Source organism: Panulirus ornatus, chromosome 42 (assembly GCF_036320965.1).
Source record: "Panulirus ornatus isolate Po-2019 chromosome 42, ASM3632096v1, whole genome shotgun sequence".
NCBI classification, from domain to species: Eukaryota; Metazoa; Arthropoda; class Malacostraca; order Decapoda; family Palinuridae; genus Panulirus; species Panulirus ornatus.
Window position 1 is genome coordinate 25,875,633 of NC_092265.1, and position 24,938 is coordinate 25,900,570.

The 24,938-nt window shown below is 39.9% G+C and overlaps 1 protein-coding gene across 2 annotated transcripts in view; it reads right to left on the reverse strand.

Moving 5' to 3' along the window:
• Positions 1 to 24,938, reverse strand: part of LOC139761990 (colorectal mutant cancer protein) — a 245,792-nt gene that overhangs the window by 25,201 nt on the left and 195,653 nt on the right. For both annotated transcript variants that reach the window (XM_071686767.1, XM_071686769.1), the window contains exons 13-14: positions 22,206 to 22,396; positions 17,096 to 17,198 (exon numbers count right to left, since the gene is read on the reverse strand). In XM_071686767.1, coding sequence (XP_071542868.1) covers positions 17,096 to 17,198; positions 22,206 to 22,396 — 294 coding nt within the window. The remainder of the gene's footprint in view (positions 1 to 17,095; positions 17,199 to 22,205; positions 22,397 to 24,938) is intronic.

Below are 24,938 nucleotides of genomic sequence, written 5' to 3' on the forward strand. Positions count from 1 at the left end.
TCAGGGCATGTGAAGCGTCTGGGGTAAACCATGGAAAGTTCTGTGGGGCCTGGATGTGGAAAGGGAGCTGTGGCTTCGGGCATTATTGCATGACAGCTGGAGACTGAGTGTGAGCGAATGGGGCCTTTGTTGTCTTTTCCTGGCGCTGCCTCGCGCACATGAGGGGGGAGGGGGATGTTATTCCGTGTGTGGCGGGGTGGCGATGGGGGTGAGTAGGGGCAGACAGTGTGAATTGTGTGCATGTGTGTATATGTGTGTGTCTGTGTGTGTATATATGTGTGTATGTTGGGATGTGTGGGTGTGTATGTTTGCGTGTGTGGACGTGTGTGTGTGTGCATGTGTGTGGGGGTGGGTTGGGCCATTTCTTTCGTCTGTTCCTTGCGCTACCTCGCAGGTGCGGGAGACAGCGACAAAGCAAAATAAATAAATAAATAAATAAATAAATATATCTTTATATTTATTTATTTAATTTGCTTTGTCGCTGTCTCCTGCATTAGCGAGGTAGCACAAGGAAACATATGGACGAATGGCCCAACCCACCCATACACACATGTATATGCATACAAGTCCACACATGCAAATATACATACCTATACATCTCAACGTATACATATATATACATACACAGACATATACATATATACACATGTACACAATTCATACTGTCTGCCTTTATTCATTCCCATCACCACCCCACCACACATGAAATAACAACCCCCTCCCCCAGCATGTGCACGAGGTAGCGCTAGGAAAAGACAACAAAGGCCACATTCGTTCACAATCAGTCTCTAGCTATCATGTAATAATGCACCGAAACCACAGCTCCCTTTCTACATCCAGGCCCTACAGAACTTTCCATGGTTTACCCCTGACGCTTCACATGCCCTGGTTCAATCAATTGACAGCACGTCGACCCGGTATACCACATCGTTCCAATTCACTCTATTCCTTGCATGCCTTTCACCCTCCTGCATGTTCAGGCCCCAATCACTCAAAATCTTTTTCACTCCATCCTTCCACCTCCAATTTGGTCTCCCACTTCTCCTCATTCCCTCCACCTCTGACACATATGTCCTCTTTGTCAATCTTTCTTCACTCATTCTCTCCATGTGACCGAACCATTTCAACACACCCACTTTTACTTTCTCAACCACACTCTAATTATTTCCACACATCTCTTACCCTTTAATTACTTACTCGATCAAACCACCTCACACCACATATTGTTCTCAAACATCTCATTTCCAACACATCCACCCTCCTCCGAACAACCCTATTTATAGCCCACTCCTCACAACCATATAACATTGTTGGCACCACTATTCCTTCAAACATACCCATTTTTGCTTCCCGAGATAATGTTGTCACCTTCCACACAATTTCTTCAACGCTCCTGGAACCTCTTTTTATTTCCATACGTCTCTCTTACCCTTTCTTTACTTAATCAAACTGTCTCACGCCACATATTGTCCTCAAACATTTCATTTCCAACACATCCACCCTCCTCCATACAACTCTATCCATAGCCCATGCCTCGCAACCATGTAATATTGTTGGACCTAATATTCCTTCAAACACACCCATTTTTGCTCTCCAAGAAAACATTCTTCATCACTCCCAGATCCTTCGCCCCCTTCCCAACCCTGTGACTCACTTCTGCTTCCATGGTTCATTTTGCTGCTAGGTCCATTCCCAGATATCTAAAAACACTTCACTTCCTCCAATTTTTCTCCATTCAGATTTACATCCCAAATAACTTGCCCCTCAACCTTGCTGAACCTAATAACCTTGCTCTTATTTACATTCATGCTGAACTTTCTCCTTTCACATGCTTTTCCAAACTCGCCAGTGCTGTATCATCAGAGAACAACAACTGACTCGCTTCCAAGGCCCTCTCATCCCTAACAGACTGCATGCTTGCCCCTCTCTCCAAAACTCTTGCATTAGCTCCCTAACAACCCCATCCATAAACACATTAAACAACCATGGAAACATCACACACCCCTGCCACAGACCGACCTTCGCTGAGAACCAATCATTCTCCTGTCTTCCTACTCGTACACATGCCTTAAATCGTTAATAAAAACTTTTTACCGTTTCTAGTAGCTTAACTCCCACACTATATACTCTAAAGATCTTCCACAAAGCATCTTTATCAACCCAATCATATGCCTTTTCCAGATCCATAAATGCTACATACAGATCCATCTGTTTTTCTAAGTATTTCTTACACACATTCTTCCAAGCAAACACCTGATCCGCACATCCTCTACCACTTCTGAAACCACACTGCTCCTCCTCAGTTTGATGCTCTTCTCAATCAATACCTTCCCATACAATTTCCCAGAATACTCAACAAACTTGTGTCTCTGTAGTTTGAACAATCACCTTTATCCCCTTTGGCAGTGTACAATGGCACTATGCATGCATTCTGCCAATCCTCAGGCACTTCACCATGATCCACATATACACTGAATATCCTTACCAACCAATCAACAACATAGTCACCCCCTTTCTTAATAAACTCAACTGTAGTACCATCCAAACCCGCCACCTTGCCGGATTTCATCTTCTGCTAAGCTTTGACTACCTCTTCTCTTTTAACCAAACCATTCTCCCTGACCCTCTCATGTTGCACACCACCCCGACCAAAACACCCTACATCTGCCACTCTATCATCAAACACATTCAACAAACTTCAAAATATTCACTCCATCTCCTCACTTCATCATTACCTGTTATCACTTCCTCCCTTGCCCCCTTCACCAGTGTTCCCATTTGTTCTCTTGTCTTACCCATATTATTTACCTCCTTCCAAAACATCTCTTTATGCTCCCTAGTGTTTTATGATATTCTCTCACCCCAACTTTCATTTGCCCACTTTTTCAACCCTTAGACCTTCCTCTTGACTTCCTGCTGCTTTCTTTTATACATTTCCCAGTCATTTGCACTCCTTCCTCATAAGTACCATCCAAACGCCTCTTTTCTCTTTCACTAACAACTTTACTTCATCCCACCACTCACTACCCTTTCTGATCTACCCATCTCCCACTTTCTCATGCCACATGCATCTTTTGCACATGCCGTCACTGCTTCCCTAAATGCATCCCTATCTTATCCACTCCCCTCACATCATTTAATCTCACCTTTTGCCATTATACACTCAATCACTCTTGGTACTTCCTCAAACAATTCTCCTTTCCAAGCTCACTTACTCTCACCACTCTCTTCTCACCAACATTTTCTCTTCTTTTCTGAAAACTTCTACAAATCTTCACCTTCACCTCCACCAGGTGCCCCTCTCAGCACATTAACCTCTAAAAGTCTCTCTTTCACATACCTATCCATTAACTTGTAATCAAATAATGCGGGAGTGGGGGCTGGAAACCCTCCCCTTCTAGTGTTTCATTTTCTAAAAGTGGAAACAGAAGGAGTCAAGCAGGGAGCACTCATCCTTATCGAAGGCTCAGATTGAGGTGTCTGAATGTGTGTAGATGTAATCAAGATGAGAAGAAAGGAGAGATAGTTAGTATGTTTGAGAAAAGAAACCTGGATGTTCTGGCTCTGACTGAAATGAAGCTCAAAGGTAAAGTGGAAGAATGGTTTGGAAAAGTCTTACGAGTAAAGTCAGGAGTTGATGAGAGGACAAGAGTGGGTCAAACTTAAAGTGGATGGAAAGAGATGGGTGATTATTGGTGTTTATGTACCTGGTCATGTAAAGAAAGATCATGAGAAGTGAGTGTTATGGGAAAAGCCGTGTGTGTGTGTCTGCAGTTTTGGTGCACGGGACCGGGTAATAGTGATGGGTGATTTAAATGCGAAGGAGAGTAAAGTGGTAGTTGAAAGTATACTTGGTGTACATAGGGTATTCAGTTTTGTGAATGGAAATGGTGAGGAGCATGTGGATTTTTGTGCCAAAACAAGACTGGTGATTGGGAATATCTGGTTTAAAAAGAGTTATACATAAGTATATTTATGTAGACAGGAGGTCAAGAGAAAGGTGCAAGAGGTGAAAAAGAGGGCAAATGAGAGTTGGGGTGAGAGAGTATCATTAAATTTTAGGGAGAATAAAAAGATGTTCTGGAAGGAGGTAAATAAAGTGCGTAAGACAAGGGAGCAAATGGGAACTTCAGTGAAGGGCGCAAATGGGGAGGTGATAACAAGTAGTGGTGATGTGAGAAGGAGATGGAGTGAGTATTTTGAAGGTTTGTTGAATGTGTTTGATGATAGAGTGGCATATATAGGGTGTTTTGGTCAAGGTGGTGTGCAAAGTGAGAGGGTTAGGGAAAATGATTTGGCAAACAGAGAAAAGGTAGTAAAAGCTTTGCAGAAGATGAAAGCTGGCAAGGCAGCAGGTTTGGATGGTATTGCAGTGGAATTTATTAAAAAAGGGGGTGACTGTATTATTGACTGGTTGGTAAGGTTATTTAATGTATGTATGACTCATGGTGAGGTGCCTGAGGATTGGCGGAATGCATGCATAGTGCCATTGTACAAAGGCAAATGGGATAAGAGTGAGTGCTCAAATTACAGAGGTATAAGTTTGTTGACTATTCCTGGTAAATTATATGGGAGGGTATTGATTGAGAGGGTGAAGGCATGTACAGAGCATCAGATTGGGGAAGAGCAGTGTATTTCAGAAGTGGTAGAGGATGTGTGGATCAGGTGTTTGCTTTGAAGAATGTATGTGAGAAATACTTAGAAAAGCAAATGGATTTGTATGTAGCATTTATGGATCTGGAGAAGGCATATGATAGAGTTGATAGAGATGCTCTGTGGAAGGTATTAAGAATATATGGTGTGGGAGGCAAGTTGTTAGAAGCAGTGAAAAGTTTTTATCGAGGATGTAAGGCATGTGTACGTGTAGGAAGAGAGGAAAGTGACTGGTTCTCAGTGAATGTAGGTTTGCGGCAGGGGTGTGTGATGTCTTCATGGTTGTTTAATTTGTTTATGGATGGGGTTGTTAGGGAGGTGAATGCAAGAGTTTTGGAAAGAGGGGCAAGTATGAAGTCTGTTGCGGATGAGAGAACTTGGGAAGTGAGTCAGTTGTTGTTCGCTGATGATACAGCGCTGGTGGCTGATTCATGTGAGAAACTGCAGAAGCTGGTGACTGAGTTTGGTAAAGTGTGTGAAAGAAGAAAGTTAAGAGTAAATGTGAATAAGAGCAAGGTTATTAGGTACAGTAGGGTTGAGGGTCAAGTCAATTGGGAGGTAAGTTTGAATGGAGAAAAACTGGAGGAAGTAAAGTGTTTTAGATATCTGGGAGTGGATCTGGCAGCGGATGGAACCATGGAAGCGGAAGTGGATCATAGGGTGGGGGAGGGGGTGAAAATTCTGGGAGCCTTGAAGAATGTGTGGAAGTTGAGAACATTATCTCGGAAAGCAGAAATGGGTATGTTTGAAGGAATAGTGGTTCCAACAATGTTGTATGGTTGCGAGGCGTGGGCTATGGATAGAGTTGTGCACAGGAGGATGGATGTGCTGGAAATGAGATGTTTGAGGACAATGTGTGGTGTGAGGTGGTTTGATCGAGTAAGTAACGTAAGGGTAAGAGAGATGTGTGGAAATAAGAAGAGCATGGTTGAGAGAGCAGAAGAGGGTGTTTTGAAATGGTTTGGGCACATGGAGAGAATGAGTGAGGAAAGATTGACCAAGAGGATATATGTGTCAGAGGTGGAGGGAACGAGGAGAAGTGGGAGACCAAATTGGAGTGAAAAAGATTTTGTGTGATTGGGGCCTGAACATGCAGGAGGGTGAAAGGAGGGCAAGGAATAGAGTGAATTGGATCGATGTGGTATACCGGGGTTGATGTGCTGTCAGTGGATTGAATCAGGGCATGTGAAGCGTCTGGGGTAAACCATGGAAAGCTGTGTAGGTATGTATATTTGCGTGTGTGGACGTATGTATATACATGTTTATGGGGGTGGGTTGGACCATTTCTTTCGTCTGTTTCCTTGCGTACCTCGCAAACGCGGGAGACAGCGACAAAGAAAAAAAAAAAATATTTATGTAGGAGAGATGGTCAAAAATAAAAGCTATTGTATAATATAAATTACTGATCAGAAGCTAGTTATGAAAGTTTTGGATTCAATCTTGTGATTCAGATAATGTTTTATTTTAGTTGCAAAAAAGAATTACATATAACTGAAAGATAGAATTATCAACCTTCTAATTCCCCTAAATGTAAATTTTTGTGAGACGTGACTCCTCTAGATGCAAGTATATGCATCAAACTTTGCACATCTTTCTCAAAGCCATCTGCCCGGTCTGGTTGATTGCCAGGTTGGCAGTGCATGATAGTTTCTCCCTGCAGTCAGTCATCCACTATCTGTGCAAAAGATTGCATATTCTCATGAGTTTTCTAGAGGGCAACTGAGCAGCTTTTAGCTGTACTTAAGAGAATCATCCACATGATTCAGATTACTTGACAATGATGATCTGTCCACAGATCTTGATACAATGATTTCATGGAGACTGACTCCCCCAGCACTGAAAGCTGACCAAGAGAGGGGAGGGGACTGCGTTCCTTCCACAAGGAGGCAGTGCTGCCAAAACCTACTTGAACTTGACAGCCCTGCATCTGACTGATGAAGTTGGTAATTCTATCCACTTACATAATTTCACTTTTATAACAAAAATTTTAGGAATCGTATTAACAAAAAAAAAAAAACATAGAACATGATAATATTCAGAAATGAATTTTTCAGTGTAAAATAATCAATAAAAGGCACCTGGTCATTACAATAAGAAAGAATTTACAAAAATCAAGCCATAATCAGTCCTAAATTTTCAAGCATAGGTAAAATAAATGATAAGACATGTCTACTGGCAACTCATACACCACTCAGGCCTTATAATGCACTGTGCTGACAAAACTGCAAAACCTCAAAACATTATTAATGTGATTGTAGAGGACAAAATATACTTCTGAAATAATTTTTTCTAAAACATCTGAGTGTGAAGGTGGGATTTGATGATATTGGTGAGATAGTTGGCAAATAGTGAGTGTCTGGAGTAAGGGAGAATGGAAGTTTTCTATTGGGTGTGTGTGCTGAGAAGAGTTTATTCCTTGGAAACACCACTTTTCAACATAAGATGTTCCACAGATATATGTGCATGAGAAACAATGGAACAAAAGAACAAAACGGTTTGATTGATCATGTGGCAGTGTACAAAAGGCTGTGCTGGATGCTACAGTTAGGAGGGATTATTTCAAGATTCAGACCATTTTACAATTGCTGTGGAAGTGAGGATCAGAGAAGTGGAGGTATGGTGTAAGGAAGGCTGGAGAGGTAAAAGTGTTGGCAAGCAAGAAGTTGAATCAGAAAGAATGCAAGGAGCATGAAAGGAGGGTGACAGATTTTACATGAAAGTGCAGTAAGTGTAGGGATTTATATTTGAAAAAGGTCCTCAAAATGTTTAGAGAAAGATTGTTAAAGGTTGGAGAATTAGTAGTTGGATACAATGCTGTGAGGTATACGAATAAAAGGGGAAATGCAGAGTGGATGGATGAGATTAACAATGCTGTGGAAAAGAAGAAAAAGGCTTAAAAGGAATGTACCAGTGGAAGTTCAGGAAGGAGGTGAAAAATGAAAAAAGTGGATGTAAGAGCGGATATGTAAATGTCAGAAGCAAGGAAGGGGAGTTGCTGAATCAAAACTAGGAAATGAAAGGATGAGGGAAAGAGCCTTTTGAAGAACTCATGAAAGTGGGAAACGGTGAGTCAGCAGTTGTTACATGCATGGTTATGGAGGATGGAAGGAAAACAAAAGCAAGAAGGGAGGTCAAAAGGACAATAATGAGGTTGAAAGTAGGAAAGGTACCAAGTGTGGATGAGATTATGGCATAAATAAAGTATGGAAGAGAAGCCATGACAGAGTGGATTGATTGAGAAGTAATTTAATATGGAAACGGGGGGTTGTGCCTGAGGAATGGGTGAAAGGTATTTTTGTTCCTTTATTCAAAGAAAAAGGTGCAAGGGATGTATGTAGCAATTACAGGGAATAGAATGTTAAGTATACCATGAAAAGTATATGCAAGAGTGTTGCTGATAAAGTGATGGGAATGAGTGACTACAAAAAAGTTAGAAATATGGGTTTTTTTGGAAAGAATGAATGAGGAAAAGTATCTTAACAAAAGCTAATAAGTTGTAGGAAGCATTTATGGATCTAAAGAAAGTGCATGACAGAGTCAAGTGAAATGCTTTATGGGATGTGTTAAAGATCTAAGGGGTAGGGAGACAATTGTTGAACAGTGTTAAAGCCTTTTATAGAGGAGTAAATCCATGTGTAAGAATGGTCGGAGAGTTGAGTGAAGGTTATGTCACCATGGCTATTTAACATGTATATGGTGAGAGTGATGAGAGATCAAAACTATGAAAAGACAGTGCAGAAATGGAATGTAGTGGTAAGGAATGGTGGCTTGTGGCAAGCCTGTTTGCAGATGATACTGTGTTGTTGCTAAGACTGAGGAGGGGTTGCAGATGGTTGTAAATGTGTTTTATGAAGTTCACGAGCACTTGCATTTGAAAGTAAATGCTAGTAAAATTAATGGTGTTTAAAAGGAAATAGAGTGAAAGTATATATTTTGCAAAGCACTATAGAGTGAGTGAAGAAAAGGTGTTATAGATAAGGTTTAGAAAGACTGGAAGAAGTGACAGAATTTAAGTATTTAGAAGCTATCTTTGTTAAGTTTGATGATATGGAAGGAGAGATAAGGGAGAGAGATATACAGGGTAGAAGAACCATTGGGCCCTTTAATAGATGATTGAGGGGTAGAGGTGTAAGTATGGAAGTGAGGAAAGGATGAAAGGACAGCACAATCCTCCCAACCCTGAACTATGCAGCTGTAACATGGACATGGAATTTCCGAGTCAAAAAAGTTTAGAATCTAGGTTGTGGAAATGAGTTATTTGAGTGAAGCATGTGGTATTGCTTGATGAAATGATGAAAGGATCTAGGGGGTGTATGAGAGATTTGGTATGGCAGGAAATGCAATGGGAATCAATTGTGGAGTGGTAGAGTGGGTAAACTGCCTTACTTTGAGGTAGTTTGAACATGTGGAAAGAGTGCAATATGGGAAGCTTACAAGGAGAAAGTTTAACAGTATGATTAAAGGGATTGGTGTGAGAGATAGATTGGAAAATAGAGTGGAAGAGTACTGGGGGGGGGGAGAGAAATGGTGGAAGAATGTGTGGAATGGTGCATGTGAGGTAGACATGACAGAAGAATTGGGCATCAGAGATATACACAGAAAACATGTGATATATAAAAAAATATAGTACATCTGTACTCACATGTGTAACAAAGTTCATATCAATATTTTTTCAGGCTATTCAAGCCCATCAGCATAGCTAACTCTGCCAGCCACATGATGCATCCTTGTCGTATAACACAACATGTATATACTCACTTTATTACACCAGTATTATAGTTTCCTTACTCTTATATGTATATGCAGTTTCTGTGTGCTTATTTCTCCTATTGCAAATGATTTACGTTTAGGTAATTGCCATATATATACATATATCTACACACTATACAAATACATATATGTACATATATTTGCAAGCTATACTATTCTATTTTAGTAACTGCTTTTCGTATGGTATATCTCAAAACATGGATCCTCAGACATCAGAGTCCTCATTATAATCGATTTCAGTCTTTTCCAATACATATCATTAAATCATATATGTAGTCATTTTTTATATCACAAAACATGATTTTTTCTATTATGAAGTCAGTGAACTTGAACAGCTTGGAGCTGTTGGCTGTTTCCTTTACAAAACCATAATACTAGTCTGTTTCAATCATTATCTTCTCTATCAAATCACTTCCAAAATTCTCTAAGAAAAAGTCCAGCTCCTTGGAATTCTTAGTGATAGAATAAATACCTGTAATACCTGAATTACCATTATCAAAACGTGGAGTGATTATGTTAACATCCATTCATGCCCTTGAGGCAAATAGCAGATGTGATAAGGCACCTCCCCTCCTCATATTGGTAATGGGAATCATCTTCACCCTTACTGCTGACAATATCATGCTCTTTTTCCTCCTGTCCTCCTCTTACCACATCATTATGAAAACTATGTCCACTTTATTCACAACCACTTTCCCCTAAAATGCCCTAATAAGGTAACTAAAAGTTACTAAAAAGTTAACTAAAAAGTAACTAAAAGTTGTTATATTGCTTGCTTCGTCACTGTAATGGATTTTGACATCTCGAGTGGAAAAAATATGGACTAATGTATGGAAATACCCTCTTAGATGCAAGTAAATTCTGAATAATCACCACTCCTACAGCCATTAGCAGACTTTTTATAAATGAAATCCCACCTATAGGGTGCTGGCATTCAACTCCTGGAGCCAAAGCATCACATGTATTGGATATCAGCTGTCGTTGGTTTAAAATCTTCCTCAGTATTCCATCCCAATAGAAGCTTCAAATGATGTTTTGTTGTCGTGAACCCTGGAGCACTTTTTTTGTCCTTTGGTAATGAATGTCCTAGCTGAAATTCCTTTACTGAGTAAGCCAATCTCATCCACATCAAAACCTTCCTCAACAGTTTTCCTTGAATACTCACAGTACCATCCTGGTGCCCTGTTACTGTCTTAACAGTGGCAGCCTCCCCACTCTTACCAATGTTATGCACACTCTGATGCCTTTTAAATCTCTCAAACCATCCCTTATTGCACCATAAGTGTTCTTCTCACTTATCTCACAGATTTCACACCGCAAATTATTAAGTAATAACTTGGCCTTCTCGATAACTAAATTGTTATTGGCATGTTCTGATATTCAAACTGGATACAATGGAGGATTTCCATATGTTCTATCACATGACTTCTTTACAATGGCTTAGCTCTTAATGGGGTGCCACATAAAGAGATTGATCTTATTTTATCATTATTTTCCCTGGATACTGCATTGTGAAACCCACAGACATGGCTTTAGTCATGAGTTTCAGGCCATCATCAAACTTCCTTAGCATCTATGATTTCACATCCATTATGATAGCCTTATGTCCTGTACTTCCCTGAGTACCTTTTAGATTCTTGGCAGACATAATGATGTGGTTATGCTTACTTTGTAGGCAGAGCAAACCATGACAAACTCTGGCAAAAGCAATCACTTGATGCAACATGTTTTTCTTTCCAACTGATCACCAGTGGGTGGGATACAAATCAAAACATATTCTACAAGTGGATGAAATACAAATAAAAAAGTACTTAACCATGACATCATTATAAACTTCATGGTGAGTAAAGATGTACCGGAATATGATAAATTTTATCACTAAAAGAAAAGAACATTTTCCACATCAAAGATACGAGGGAATATTTCTTTTAATCTATTAACCAAGAGTTTTTACATATCTTTATCCAAGCTTGTATCCTAATTTTCAACTATCAAAATGCTGCTATTCAAGCTATCATTAAATGAGGTCTACTGTTATGGTATCTTTTTATAATTAAACCACATTATCACTTACACTTTGTTCTTGAAATATTGTACGACATTCTTGTCAATTAATACTATACAGCATTATTTTTCCCACTCATTCCATGCGTGCTGTAGAAGGTGACTAAAGGGGAAGGGAGCGGGGGCCTGAAAGCCCTCCCCTCCTTGTATTTTAACTTTCTAAAAGGGGAAACAGAAGGTGTCATGCAGGGAGTGCTCATCTTCCTCAATAGCTCAGATTGGGGTGTTTGAATGTGTGTGGATGTAACCAAGATGAGAAAAAAGGAGAGATAGGTAGTATGTTTGAGGAGAGGAACCTGGATGTTTTGGCTCTGAGTGAAACAAAGCTCAAGGGTAAAGGGGAGGAGTGGTTTGGGAATGTCTTGGGAGTAAAGTCAGAGGTTGGTGAGAGGACAAGAGCAAAGGAAGGACTACCACTAGTCCTGAAGCAGGAGTTGTAGGAGTATGTGATAGTGTAAAAAAGTAAACTCTACATTTATACAGGTAAAACTGAGAGTGGATGGAGAGAGATGGGTGATTACTGGTGCCTATGCACCTTGTCATGAGAAGAGAGATCATGAGAGGCAAGCCTTTTGGGAGCAGCTGAGTGAGTGTGTTAGCAGCTTAGATGCACGAAACCGGGTTATAGTGATGAGTGATATGAATGCAAAGGTGAGTAATGTGGCAGTTGAGGATATAATTGCTGTACATGGGGTGTTTAGTGTTGTAAATGGAAATGGTGAAGAGCTTGTAGACTTCTGTGCTGAAAAAGGACTGGTGATTGGGAATACCTGGTTTAAAAAGAGACATATACATAAGTATATGTATGTAAGTAGGAGAGATGGCCAGAGAGCATTACTGGATTAAGTGGTAATTGATAGGCATGTGAAAGAGAGAACTTTTGGATGTTAATGTGCTGAGAGGGGCAACTGGAGGGATGTCTGCTCATTATCTTGTGGAGGTGAAGGTGAAGATATGTAGAGGTTTTCAGAAAAGAAGAGAGAATGTTGGGGTGAAGACAGTGGTGAGAGTAAGTGAGATTGGAGAGGAGACTTGTGTGAAGAAGTACCTGGAGAGATTGAGTGCAGAATGGAAAAAGGTGAGAACAAATGACCTAAGGGGAGTTGGGGAGGAATGGGATGTATTTAGGGAAGCAGTGATGGCATGTGCAAAAGATGCCTGTGGTATGAGAAAGGTGGGAGGTGGGCAGATTAGCTAGGGTAGTGAGTGGTCGGATGAAGAAGTAGGATTGTTAATGAAAGAGAAGAGAAAGGCATTTGGATGACTTTTGCAAGGAAATAGTGCAAATGAATGGGAGATGTATAAAAGAAAGAAGCAAGAGGTCAAGAGAAAAGTGCAAGAGGTGATTTTTTTTTTTTTTTCTTTTTATACTTTGTCATTGTCTCCCGCGTTTGCGAGGTAGCGCAAGGAAACAGACGAAAGAAATAGCCCAACCCCCCCCATACACATGTATATACATACGTCCACACACGCAAATATACATACCTACACAGCTTTCCATGGTTTACCCCAGACGCTTCACATGCCTTGATTCAATCCACTGACAGCACGTCAACCCCGGTATACCACATCGCTCCAATTCACTCTATTCCTTGCCCTCCTTTCACCCTCCTGCATGTTCAGGCCCCGATCACAGAAAATCTTTTTCACTCCATCTTTCCACCTCCAATTTGGTCTCCCTCTTCTCCTCGTTCCCTCCACCTCCGACACATATATCCTCTTGGTCAATCTTTCCTCACTCATTCTCTCCATGTGCCCAAACCACTTCAAAACACCCTCTTCTGCTCTCTCAACCACGCTCTTTTTATTTCCACACATCTCTCTTACCCTTACGTTACTCACTCGATCAAACCACCTCACACCACACATTGTCCTCAAACATCTCATTTCCAGCACATCCATCCTCCTGCGCACAACTCTATCCATAGCCCACCCCTCGCAACCATACAACATTGTTGGAACCACTATTCCTTCAAACATAGCCAAAATATTTTTGCTTTCCGTGATAATGTTCTCGACTTCCACACATATCACTTCCAAGAGGTGATAAAGAGGGCAAATGAGAGTTGGGGTGAGAGGGTATCATTAAATTTTAGGGAGAATAAAAAGATGTTTTGGAAGGAAGTAAATAAAGTGCATAAGACATAACAAATGGGAACATCGGAGAAGGGGGCTAATGAGGAGGTAATAACAAGTAGTGGTGAAGTGAGAGGGAGATGGAGTGAGTATTTTGAAGGTTTGTTGAATGTGTTTGATGATAGAGTGGCAGATATATAGTGTTTTGATTGAGGTGGTGTGCGTAATGAGGGGTCAGGGAGAATGATTTGGTAAACAGAGAAGAGGTAGTAAAAGCTTTGCAGAAGATGAAAGGCGGCAAGGTGGCGGGTTTGGATGATATTGCAGTGGAATTTATTAAAAAAGTAAGTGACTGTGTTGTTGATTGGTTGGTGAGGATATTCAATGTATGTATGGTTCATGGTGAAGTGCCTGAGGGTTGGCAGAATGCATGCATAGTGCCATTGTACAAAGGCAAAGTGGATAAAGGTGAGTGTTCAAAATGCAGAAATAAGTTTCCTGAGTATTCCTAGGAAATTATATGGGAGGGTATTGATTGAGAGGGTGAAGGCATGTACAGAGCATCAGATTGGGGAAGAGCAGTGTGGTTTCAGAAGTGGTAGAGGATGTGTGGATCAGGTATTTGCTCGGAAGAATATACGTGAGAAATACTTAGAAAAACAGATGGATTTGTATCTAGCATTTATGGATCTAGAGAAGGCATATGTTTGAGTTGATAGAGATGCTCTGTGGAAGGTATCAAGAGTATATGGTGTGGGAGGTAAGTTGCTAGAAGCAGTGAAAAGTTTTTATCAAGGATGTAAGGCATGTGTATGAGTAGGAAGAGAGGAAAGTGACTGGTTCCCAGTGAATGTCAGTTTGCAGCAGAGGAACATGATGTCTCTATGGTTGTTTAATTTGTTTATGGATGGGGGTTGTTAGGGAGGTGAATGCAAGAGTTCTGGAGAGAGGGGCAAGTATGCAGTCTGTTGTGGATGAGAGGGCTTGGGAAGTGAGTCAGTTGTTGTTCGCTGATGATACACCCCTGGTGGCTGATTCGGGTGAGAAACTGCAGAAGCTGGTGACTGAGTTTGGTAAAGTGTGCGAAAGAAGACAGCCGAGAGTAAATGTGAATGAGAGCAAGGTTATTGGGTTCAGTAGGGTTAGGGGACAAGTCAACTGGGAGGTAAATCTGAATGGAGAATAACTGGAGGAAGTGAAGTGTTTTAGATATCTGGGAGTGGATTAGGCAGCAGATGGAACCTTGGAAGCGGAAGTGAGTCACAGGGTGGGGGAGGGGTCGAAGGTTCTGGGAGCAATGAAGAATGTGTGGAAGGTGAGAATATTATCTCTAGGAGAGCAAAAATGGATATGTATGAAGGAATATTGGTTCCAACAATGTTATATGGTTGTGAGTCATGGGCTATAGATAGGGTTGTGCAGAGGAGGGTGGATGTGTCGGAATTGAGATGTTTGAGGACAATATGTGGTGTGAGGTGGTTTGATCGAGTACGTAATAATAGGGTAAGAGATGTGTGGTAATAAAAAGAGTGTGTTTGAGAGAGCGGAAGAGGATGTATTGAAATGGTTTAGTCACATGGAGAGAATGAGTGAGGAAAGATTGACAAAGAGGATATATGTGTGAGAGGTGGAGGGAATGAGAAGTGGGGGACCAAATTTGAGGTGGAAGGATGGAGCGAAAAAGATTTTGAGCGATCGGGGCCTGAACAGGAGGGTGAAAGGCGTGCAAGAAATAGAGTACATTGGAACAATATGGTAAATCAGGGTCGACATGCTGTCGATGGATTGAAACATGGCATGTGAAGCTTCTGGGGTAAACCATGGAAAGTTTTGTGGGGCTTTTGTTGTCTTTTCCTAGTGCTACCTCATGTGCACATGGGAAGGGGGATGCCATTTTCATGTGTGGCGGGGTGGCGGCAGGAATAGATGAAGGCAGCATGTACGAATATGTACATGTGTATATATGTATGTTTATATGTATGTATGTATGTTTATTTATTATACTTTGTCGCTGTCTCCCGCGTTAGCAAGGTAGCACAAGGAAACAGACAAAAGAATGGTCCAACCCACCAACATACACATGTATATACATGTCCACACATGCACATATACATACCTATACATTTCAACTTATAAATATATATACATACACAGACAATACATATATACACATGTACATAATTCATACTTGCTGCGTTTATTCATTCCTATCGCCACCCCACCACACATGAAGTGACAACTCCTTCCCCCGCATGTGCATGAGGTAGCGCTAGGAAAAGACAACAAAGGCCACATTCATTCGCACACAGTCTCTAGTTGTCATGTATAATGCACCAAAACAACAGCTCCCTTCCCACATCCATGCCCCACAAAACTTTCCATGGTTTACCCCACAAGCCTCACATGCCCTGGTTCAATCCATTGACGGCACGTCAACCCTGGTATACCACATCATTCCAATTCACTCTATTCCTTGCACGCCTTTCACCCTCCTGCATGTTCAGGCCCAGATTGCTCAAAATTTTTGTATGTATGTATACGTTGAAATGTATAGGTATGTATATGTGCATGTGGGGCGTTCATGCATATACATGTATGGGTGGGTTGAGCCATTCTTTAGTCTGTTTCCTTACACTACCTTGCTGATGCGGGAGACAGCGACAAGATATAATAAAAAAGAATTCTTTAATGCAGAAGTGTTAAAATTGACATAATGAAGTAAAAGCAAATCAATTTACCAATCATATAAGACTGATAATTAAATCTTTGGCAGAAAATCAAAATGTCATACATGTGGATATGGCCTTAATAATTGGAAGGACTGCATACATGCCATTATTACTGCTTCATTATAATATTCACTTATATAGTTTGAATAACGCATTGCTATCGTCAAGAATCAAACTAAAAAATAATATTTTAACCTTAAAAACTTAGTAACAGCTCAAACTCCTGTCCACAACCAACTGCTGGACTCTTCAGCTTGTATCTCCCTTCAAGATGATAAAATGTCAATTTTTCACAAGCTCTTAACCTCTCATAAACACTTGCTCTCTTACAATTTCTTCTGCCCTGACAGGTTCTTGGTCTTTTATAGTCCATAGCATATGTCAAGCAACAAAATTCTGCAGTTTTTGGCAAAAATAATTCTACTTTTCTTACAGATTACACTGTCTACAACTCTGACAAGTTCTTGACTTGTTACAAGTTTATGATATCAAATTTTCATCCTTTTCATGACCTAGGCTCTATCAAAACTTTCAACCATTCACAGTCTAGCTATCTGTCACGTTTCAAAAAGAATAATTTTCAGCCTCGCAGTACTCAACCTCTCAGAAATTATCAGTTTTTAAACATGGAATGATTTTCAGCCTTATAATACTCATCCTCAGAGAAATGTTCAGTCCTCAAATACCACATGCTTTGTAAATCTTCTAATCTATCAGTATTATTATTAATATTCTTGTATTCTCCTTTCATGAATTCACAAATTTTCAAATACTTAAATATCCCTTTTGGGTCTTCCTCTCACCTGGTGTGCATGTCTGTCAACCATGCCCATCATCTGCTGCTCCATCCTTTTCACCTTAAGAGTGTACTTCTTCTTAAGTCGATCCACAGCTGTCAGTAGTGCTCTGTGAACAGATTTTCCCATGGTTATTGTCTGTACAGATCCCTCATACTTCAAAGTCCTAAATAAGGATGACATTCACAAGCAAACAACTGAAACCTTATCATTAGGGGTCACCGCCAGACAGATCACACTTGACTTAGCAGATGACATCATTAAAGTTGAATCACATCTTCCTAAACCTCTACATGTACCATTATTATCAATACTTAGTTTACTACAAATCTACAGCCTACACTGAGGATTTAGTTTGACGAGGAGTACGGGCAAATCTGACCACAATCAAAGTAAATTCAAAGTGATAGGATATTTTCTGTTTACTTATGTTACTGATTCCATTTCTATTTACTATGAGTTAATCCAGCACATACAGCCTTTCAGTTCATTCAAATATATCCTCAACTCATTTTCAGTGTACTGAAATGAACACAGTCTTTCAAACTTTTACTTTTTTTTTTCATATTCATTTTGTGTAAAAAATCATCAGGTGAGGGTAATGTTTCTATTCATATTTCCTCCCTTATACACGGAATGCTTCTGCAATACACACAACATTCAATCTTCTAGACTACTCATCTCTCTGAACTTAGCAATCAACTGTGCATATATGTATATGCCATCTGAATTCTCAAATCAATTATTAGACCCTTAATATATTTGCCCATCTCATATGTAGTTTCTGTCTTCTCATACCTTCAACCATGTTATCATATATCTTAATTCATGCCATCACCTATCATTTACCCTAAGTTTATCTTCTTATCAGGCTTTCATCCGTGAACCTTTCTAATGAAATAAAGGACATCACATATGTTCCTCACACTTTTATTTTTCAAACTCTACTGATACCCCTAACTCCTGTTGTACTATGCAGGTTACCAATCTATACTGTTCTCATTTTTTGACCTGCCAGGACCTATCAAAAATAAAGTTTTACATCCACACCTTAGGACTAGAACATGTATTCCAGTAAGCAAACTTCTTGAACACAACATGCAACTTAATGACATCATCCTCAGTGCACCTCCAACTCTTCTAATTCTTATTTCTCTCCTCCCAACAGTAACTTTCTTGCTTATCCATGTAAACTGTCAGTACCAACTACATAATTTCCATTAAACTTCCAATTCTTCTAAACTCACTAATACTGCATGGTGACTATCTGTCTTCTCTACTTTCAATTTTCTCCTCCAGTGCATGTCATTTACTCTGACCTCTTTTCCACCTAATATCTGCTTAGGCTTATCTTCATATGATAACTGTGGTAACTTCCATATTCTACCATGGTTCAGTTGTACCTGACAATTTTCCAATTTCATTTCCATCATACATAATGCCCTTTCATTAGCCATCAGGTAATATTACACATCTCTAAAGCACTTTTACATGTATATGAGTTCATGTATAGCAAAGAAATTAATCATATTGCAGTTTACCCAAACTTGAGCATTGCTACTGAAAGAGTGTTTAACAGCATTCCAGCAGTTTTTTGTGATCAGTAAAGATGGTTAAGATTTTTTCATTTTTCTATTCACTATTCCATACAAACAGAAACCACCAACATCATTATTTTCTCTAAACCTTGATCCATTTGTGTACCTGCTGAATAAAAAAAATTGGTTTAAATACCAACTTCACTAGATAATTCTTCTTTACTCACTTGTGAGTTCACTAACCATTTCAACAGGATCAGCCACAATCCTACAATAAACCCTTTTATCATTTAGCTGTTATTTATTTATTTATTTTGCTTTGTCGCTGTCTCCCGCATTAGCAAGGTAGCGCAAGGACACAGACGAAAGAATGGCCCAACCCACCCACATACATACACATCCACACAAGCAATATATACATACCTATACATCTCAACGTATACATATATATACACACACAGACATATACATATATACACATGCACATAATTCATACTGTCTGCCTTTATTCATTCCCATCGCCACCCCGCCACACATGAAAAATAATCACCCCCTCCCCTTAAATGTGCGCGAGGTAGCGCTAGGAAAAGACAACAAAGGCCACTTTCGTTCACATCCAGTCTCTAGCTGTCATGTAACAATGCACCGAAACCACAGCTACCTTTCCACATCCAGGCCCCACACAACTTTCCATGGTTTACCCCAGACGCTTCACATGCCCTGGTTCAATCCATTGACAGCACGTCGACCCCGGTATACCACATCATTCCAATTCACTCTATTCCTTGCATGCCTTTCACCCTCCTGCATGTTCAGACCCCGACCACTCAAAATCTTTTTCACTCCATCTTTCCACCTCCAATTTGGTCTCCCACTTCTCCTCGTTCCCTCCACCTCTGACACATACATCCTCTTGGTCAATCTTTCCTCCCTCATTCTCTCCATGAGACCAAACCATTTCAAAACACCCTCTTCTGCTCTCTCAACCACACTCTTTTTATTACCATGCATCTCTCTTACCCTATTATTACTTACTCGGTCAAACCACCTCACACCACATATCGTCCTCAAACATCTCATTTCCAGCACATCCACCCTCCTCTGCTCAACTCTATCCATAGCCCATGCCTCACAACCATATAATTATCACTAATATTATCATTATCATCATTATTGTTATTATTATTATTTTCTTTTCTTACTATCTGATCACTGTTTCCTGCATTAGCAAGGTAGTGCCAGGAACGGACAAAGAAAGGCTGCATCTGCTCACATGCATTCTCTATGTTATTCTTTGTAACTCTGTGTAACTCTAGCTTCATGTGTAATGTCCCAAAACTGCAGCTCCTTATCCACAAGCAGGCCCTTCAGACCTTTCCATGGTTTATCCCTGGATGCTTCACACATAGAACCAGTCGAACATTCAAGTAATTTTTATGTCCCTATGAAAGTGTATGCAGGATATTATGTTACTCACCCCCACATATGTCTGTTTGTAATTACAGTAAATCCATGTTCTAACAGACTAACTGGGGAGAAGGGTGGCCCATTAGAAGCCTAATTGCTTTAAATGCCAAATTTTTCTAGGGAGCAATAAGTAAAATATCAACAAGTGTAATTTAACCCTACCTTATCATTTCAAGGCTGGAGGTGTTCAGGAAATAGCAAAGACTTCCCTGAATCACAGGAAAATAGCTCCAGGGTCACCTGTAATCACCTCTTGGTCAAAAGTGGAACTTGCCTTAGGCACTAGCTACCCTCCCCATATTTATGGTGCTTAATCGTTTTCAGCAGTACTGAGGTGTCTTCTGAACCTCTTTGGACATACAACACTAATAACACTCTTATCTGCCATGATCTAATACAAAAAGACAAGCCTTTATGCCAAAATAATCACTGCAGTTGCATGAGAACATTAGCACCAAGTTTGATCAAGTGTTGCCCCAAGTGGGTGCATACAACAGACTGTTGGACAGTGACCAAGTTGTCTTATTTCATCTTCAAATTTCTACCTCAATCAACTTTGTAGGTTTGAGGGCACTAAAGATAACATTGCACCATTAAACTATTGTAAGTTAGTGTAATACCATATGAATGTCCACAGATAGAAAACTATATCTGTAACATAAAGAAAAAATGCACTGAACTGATATGTACCAGGTTGCAATATGTTCTGATGCTCAGCAGCTCGGACTGAGGTAGGAATCTTATAGACTATTCCATTAAAGCCCAAACTCAGTCCAATAGGTCCTAAATCTACCACACCAAATCTGTAATTTAATGGACGTTTACAAAAATCTTTATTACATCTCAAATTTAGTGTATCAAGGCCCAAAGGGTCCATTACAAGGTGAATTTCAATACATTAAAGTCCATTAGTTAGGGGATTTACTGTGCCCATTTTTTCATAATCACCTATTTGCACTTTAATGGAAGGGGATTCTACATTAATGGGGGCCCCATCTTTTGAACATTCTCTTCTTTTGTAAAACCTTTTAAACTTCTGTATGTCCTATGGATGTTCTATCCTTACATCTTTATATACTGTATGTCCTTTGGATGTCCTATCCCTACATTTTTACAAAAACTGTCACATTTTACATCATATATCTGGTTTAAGAGCTTAAAGGTTACGATCATATTAGCCCTCACTGGTGGGCAAGGTTAAGGTTTCCAGCACTTCCATATTATTCAGCTCTCTTAATTCAGGTACCATCTTTGTTGCCCTCCTCTGGACCTTCTCTCTTAGCTCTTGGTGCTTCTTTAGGCATGGCAACCAAACCAGAGAAGTTTATTCTAGTTTTGGTCTTTTGTAGGATATGAAAAGCTTGCTAAATATTTCCTCGTCCATATTCTTGAGAGCTATTGTACTTCTTACCAGCAGATATTTTGCCTCCTTAACTCTTGCGACAGGATAGGGATGATGTCAACTCCCATGTCCCTCTCAAACACAGAACCCTGAAGCTTTTTCCTACTAGATAATACTCATATTTGAGGCCTTCTTTCACTCTGTCGCATCTCTATGTCCTAAATGTATGTATGTCTGTGTGCACATCCTTGCTAGCACAATAACTCAAGAACAATACGTGATTGAAACTCCATACACTATAGGTATCCCCACTGGGTTGACAAAGTAATAATACATGGAGCACTCAGTTGTATAAATGGGCATGATAATTAAGAGGTTATTTACTAAATGAAGGAGCCAAACATTTTTCTCCTCCAAGGCTCAATCATCTGTTCCTGTTCCTCACTCATGCAGGAAACAGCAAACACACATGAAAGAAGAAAATTAGGATACACTGATTTTTTCATGAGCTGTATTTTAGGAGTGCTGAATCATAAGATAGTCAAATTCATAACATATATACATATATGTATTCGGCAAAGAAAAATATCATGGCAAATAAAAAGTCTTTTTTACTCTTGAAACATTGCAATGCAAGTGCCTCTTGTCCATCTATCTACTGAATGTAAGTCTCTACAGCAAGGCTTTAATATTTCATTTATATGATAAATATGAATATATGCATATATAGATCTTTACAATAACAATGGAAAACATTGAATAATCTCACCCATTAGCCTTTTTCAGGTCATTAATGAATTCTTGTGACTGCATGTGTCTTGCCTCAGAGTTCTTAGTCACCTTCTCTAGGGTGGCAACAAGGTCTTGTACCCGAGCCTTCAGTTGCCTCTCTCGCCTAAGGGCTTCCATGATCTCTGGAGATGAAGAGTCTACACCACTGTCACCATCTCCTTCAATATCCTGGGATTTATAAACATATTTGTATGTCATTAATCTGAAAACTGTGAAGTGTCTTGCAAAATAGATTTGGAAACATCAGGTACATCAAACATACAGAATCACACAAATTATGAAGTCATTTTGCACAAACCTAAACACAAATACAACTAGACTTTCAGATACACAGACTCAAGGTATGCAGTTTCACAGATGCATTGAACACAGACCTTGGCTAGTGCTAGAAATGTACTCCTGTTCAAAAGCGCTAACCAAAACAAGTGCTAAACAGGGCAATTATAATGGCTCCAGTGGAGATGCATATCAAAAACACCATTGCTCACTTATATGCATTATATATGGACTTCATTGGTACTGTAACAGCACAAAGTAATATTTGTGCAAACATGATTAATGTTTTGGATTAATTTTTGATTAATAACAATAATTCTTCATGATAAGAGCATCACCGAAGAATTTGGTTGGATATGCTTAATGCAATCATCATCTGCACATGTTGTATCCTGCACTTTTCACATCCAAACTCTTGCTTTTCTTGAATGCTTGCTCACATTACTTACAACTTTAGGCCTTTTTTTCAAAACAATATGAGCCTCTTGTATCCACAAAAGTAGGCAAAAGTAGGATATATAAATTGACCATTGTTCTTAAACATTTCAATTGTAACACACCCATCCTTTTCTGCACAATCATATCTATAGCCCATGCTCTGCATCCATATGATGATGCTGGGACTACTGTACCTTCAAACATACTAATATCTACCTTCCAAGATAGCAATCTCTCATTCCAAACATTCTTCATTGCTCCCAGAACTTCATCCCTCACCAACCCCATGACTCATCATTCCGTTTGCTGCCATGTCCACTCCCAGGTACTCAAATACTTCACTTCCTCCAATTTTTCTCCATTCAAACACATCCCATCTAGCCTGTCCCTTAACTCTACTAAACATAATAACCTTGCTTTATTCATATTTAATCTCAACTTCCTCCTTTACACACCCTTGCAAACTCAATCACAAACTTCTGCAACTTCAAACTCGAATCTGCCACCAGTGCTGTATCATTAGCAAACAACAATTGACTCATTTCCCAGGCCCTCTCATCCTTTACAGACTGCATAATTGCCCCTCTTTCCAGGACTTTTGCATTTTCTTCCCTCACCACCCTAACCATAAAAAGTTAAACAGCCATGGTAACATCACACACCCCTGCTGCAGACCAACCTTCACTTGGAGCAATTTCACATTCAATCTCTCCTGGTATTTCTTTGCATGTCTTTTTCCAGGCTCTCTTACTCTCACCATCCTTTTCACCAATATTGTTTCCTATTTTCTGAAAAACCTCTACAAATCTCTGCCTTCACCTCCTCAGGATAGTGATCAGATATTCCACCAGCTGCCCCTCTCAGGACATTTACACCCAAAAGTATCTCTTAAACACATATCAATTAATATGTAATCCAAAAATGCACGCTGACCATCTCTCCTACTCACATATTTATACTTGAGTATGTCCCCCTTTCTATACCAAGTATTCCCAATTACCAATTCTTTTTCAGCTCCACAAGCTGTTCACCATTTACATTCACAATACTGAATACCCTATGCTCCTAAATTATACCCTCAACTGCCACATTACTCACCTTCACATTCAAATCACCTGTCACTAACAACCAGTCTTTTATATCAAAACTGCTGACACATTCACTCAGCTGCTAGTAAAACACTTGTTTCTCATGACCTATTTTCTAATGACCAGGTGCATATGCACTAATAATTACCTCTCACCATCCACTTTCAGTTTTACCTACATCAGTCTAGAATTTACTTCCTTACACTTTTTCACACACTCCCACAGCTCCTGTTTTTGAAGTAGTGCTGCTCCTTCCTTAGATCTTGTTTTCTCACCTCACTTTACTCCTAAGACATTTCCAAACCATTCTTCTCCTTTACATTTGAGCTTTGTTTCACTCAGAGCCAGAATATCCAGGTTTCTTTCATCAAACATAATACCTATCTCTCCTCCCTTCTCATCTATGTTTCATCCACACACATTTACACAACTCAGCGAAGCCTTCGAGGAAGATGAGACTCCCTGTGTGGCTTCTGCTTTTGTTCCATTTTTTAGCAAATGAAAGACAGAAGGGGAGTTTCTAGTACTCTGCTTTCATCCCATTTAGTCACCTTGCATGACATAGAGGGAATACTGAGGAAGATTTCTTTTCCCCCTAGGGATATTTTTTTCATACATATTTACCATAGCCTGCGTTAGTGAGGTAGCGTTGAGAACACAGGATTGAGCCTTAGAGGGAATATCCTCACTTGGCCCCATTCTCTATCCCTGCTTTTGGAAAATATAGAAAAAAGAAGGGGAGGATTTCCAGCCCCTCGCTCCCTCCCCTTTTAGTCACCTTTTACGACATGCAGGGAATACATGGGAAGAATTTTTTCTCCCCTGTCCACTTATTTTTAGTGATTGGGGCCTGAACACGCAGGAGGGTCAAAGGTGTGCAGGGAATAGAGTGAATTGGAACGATGTGG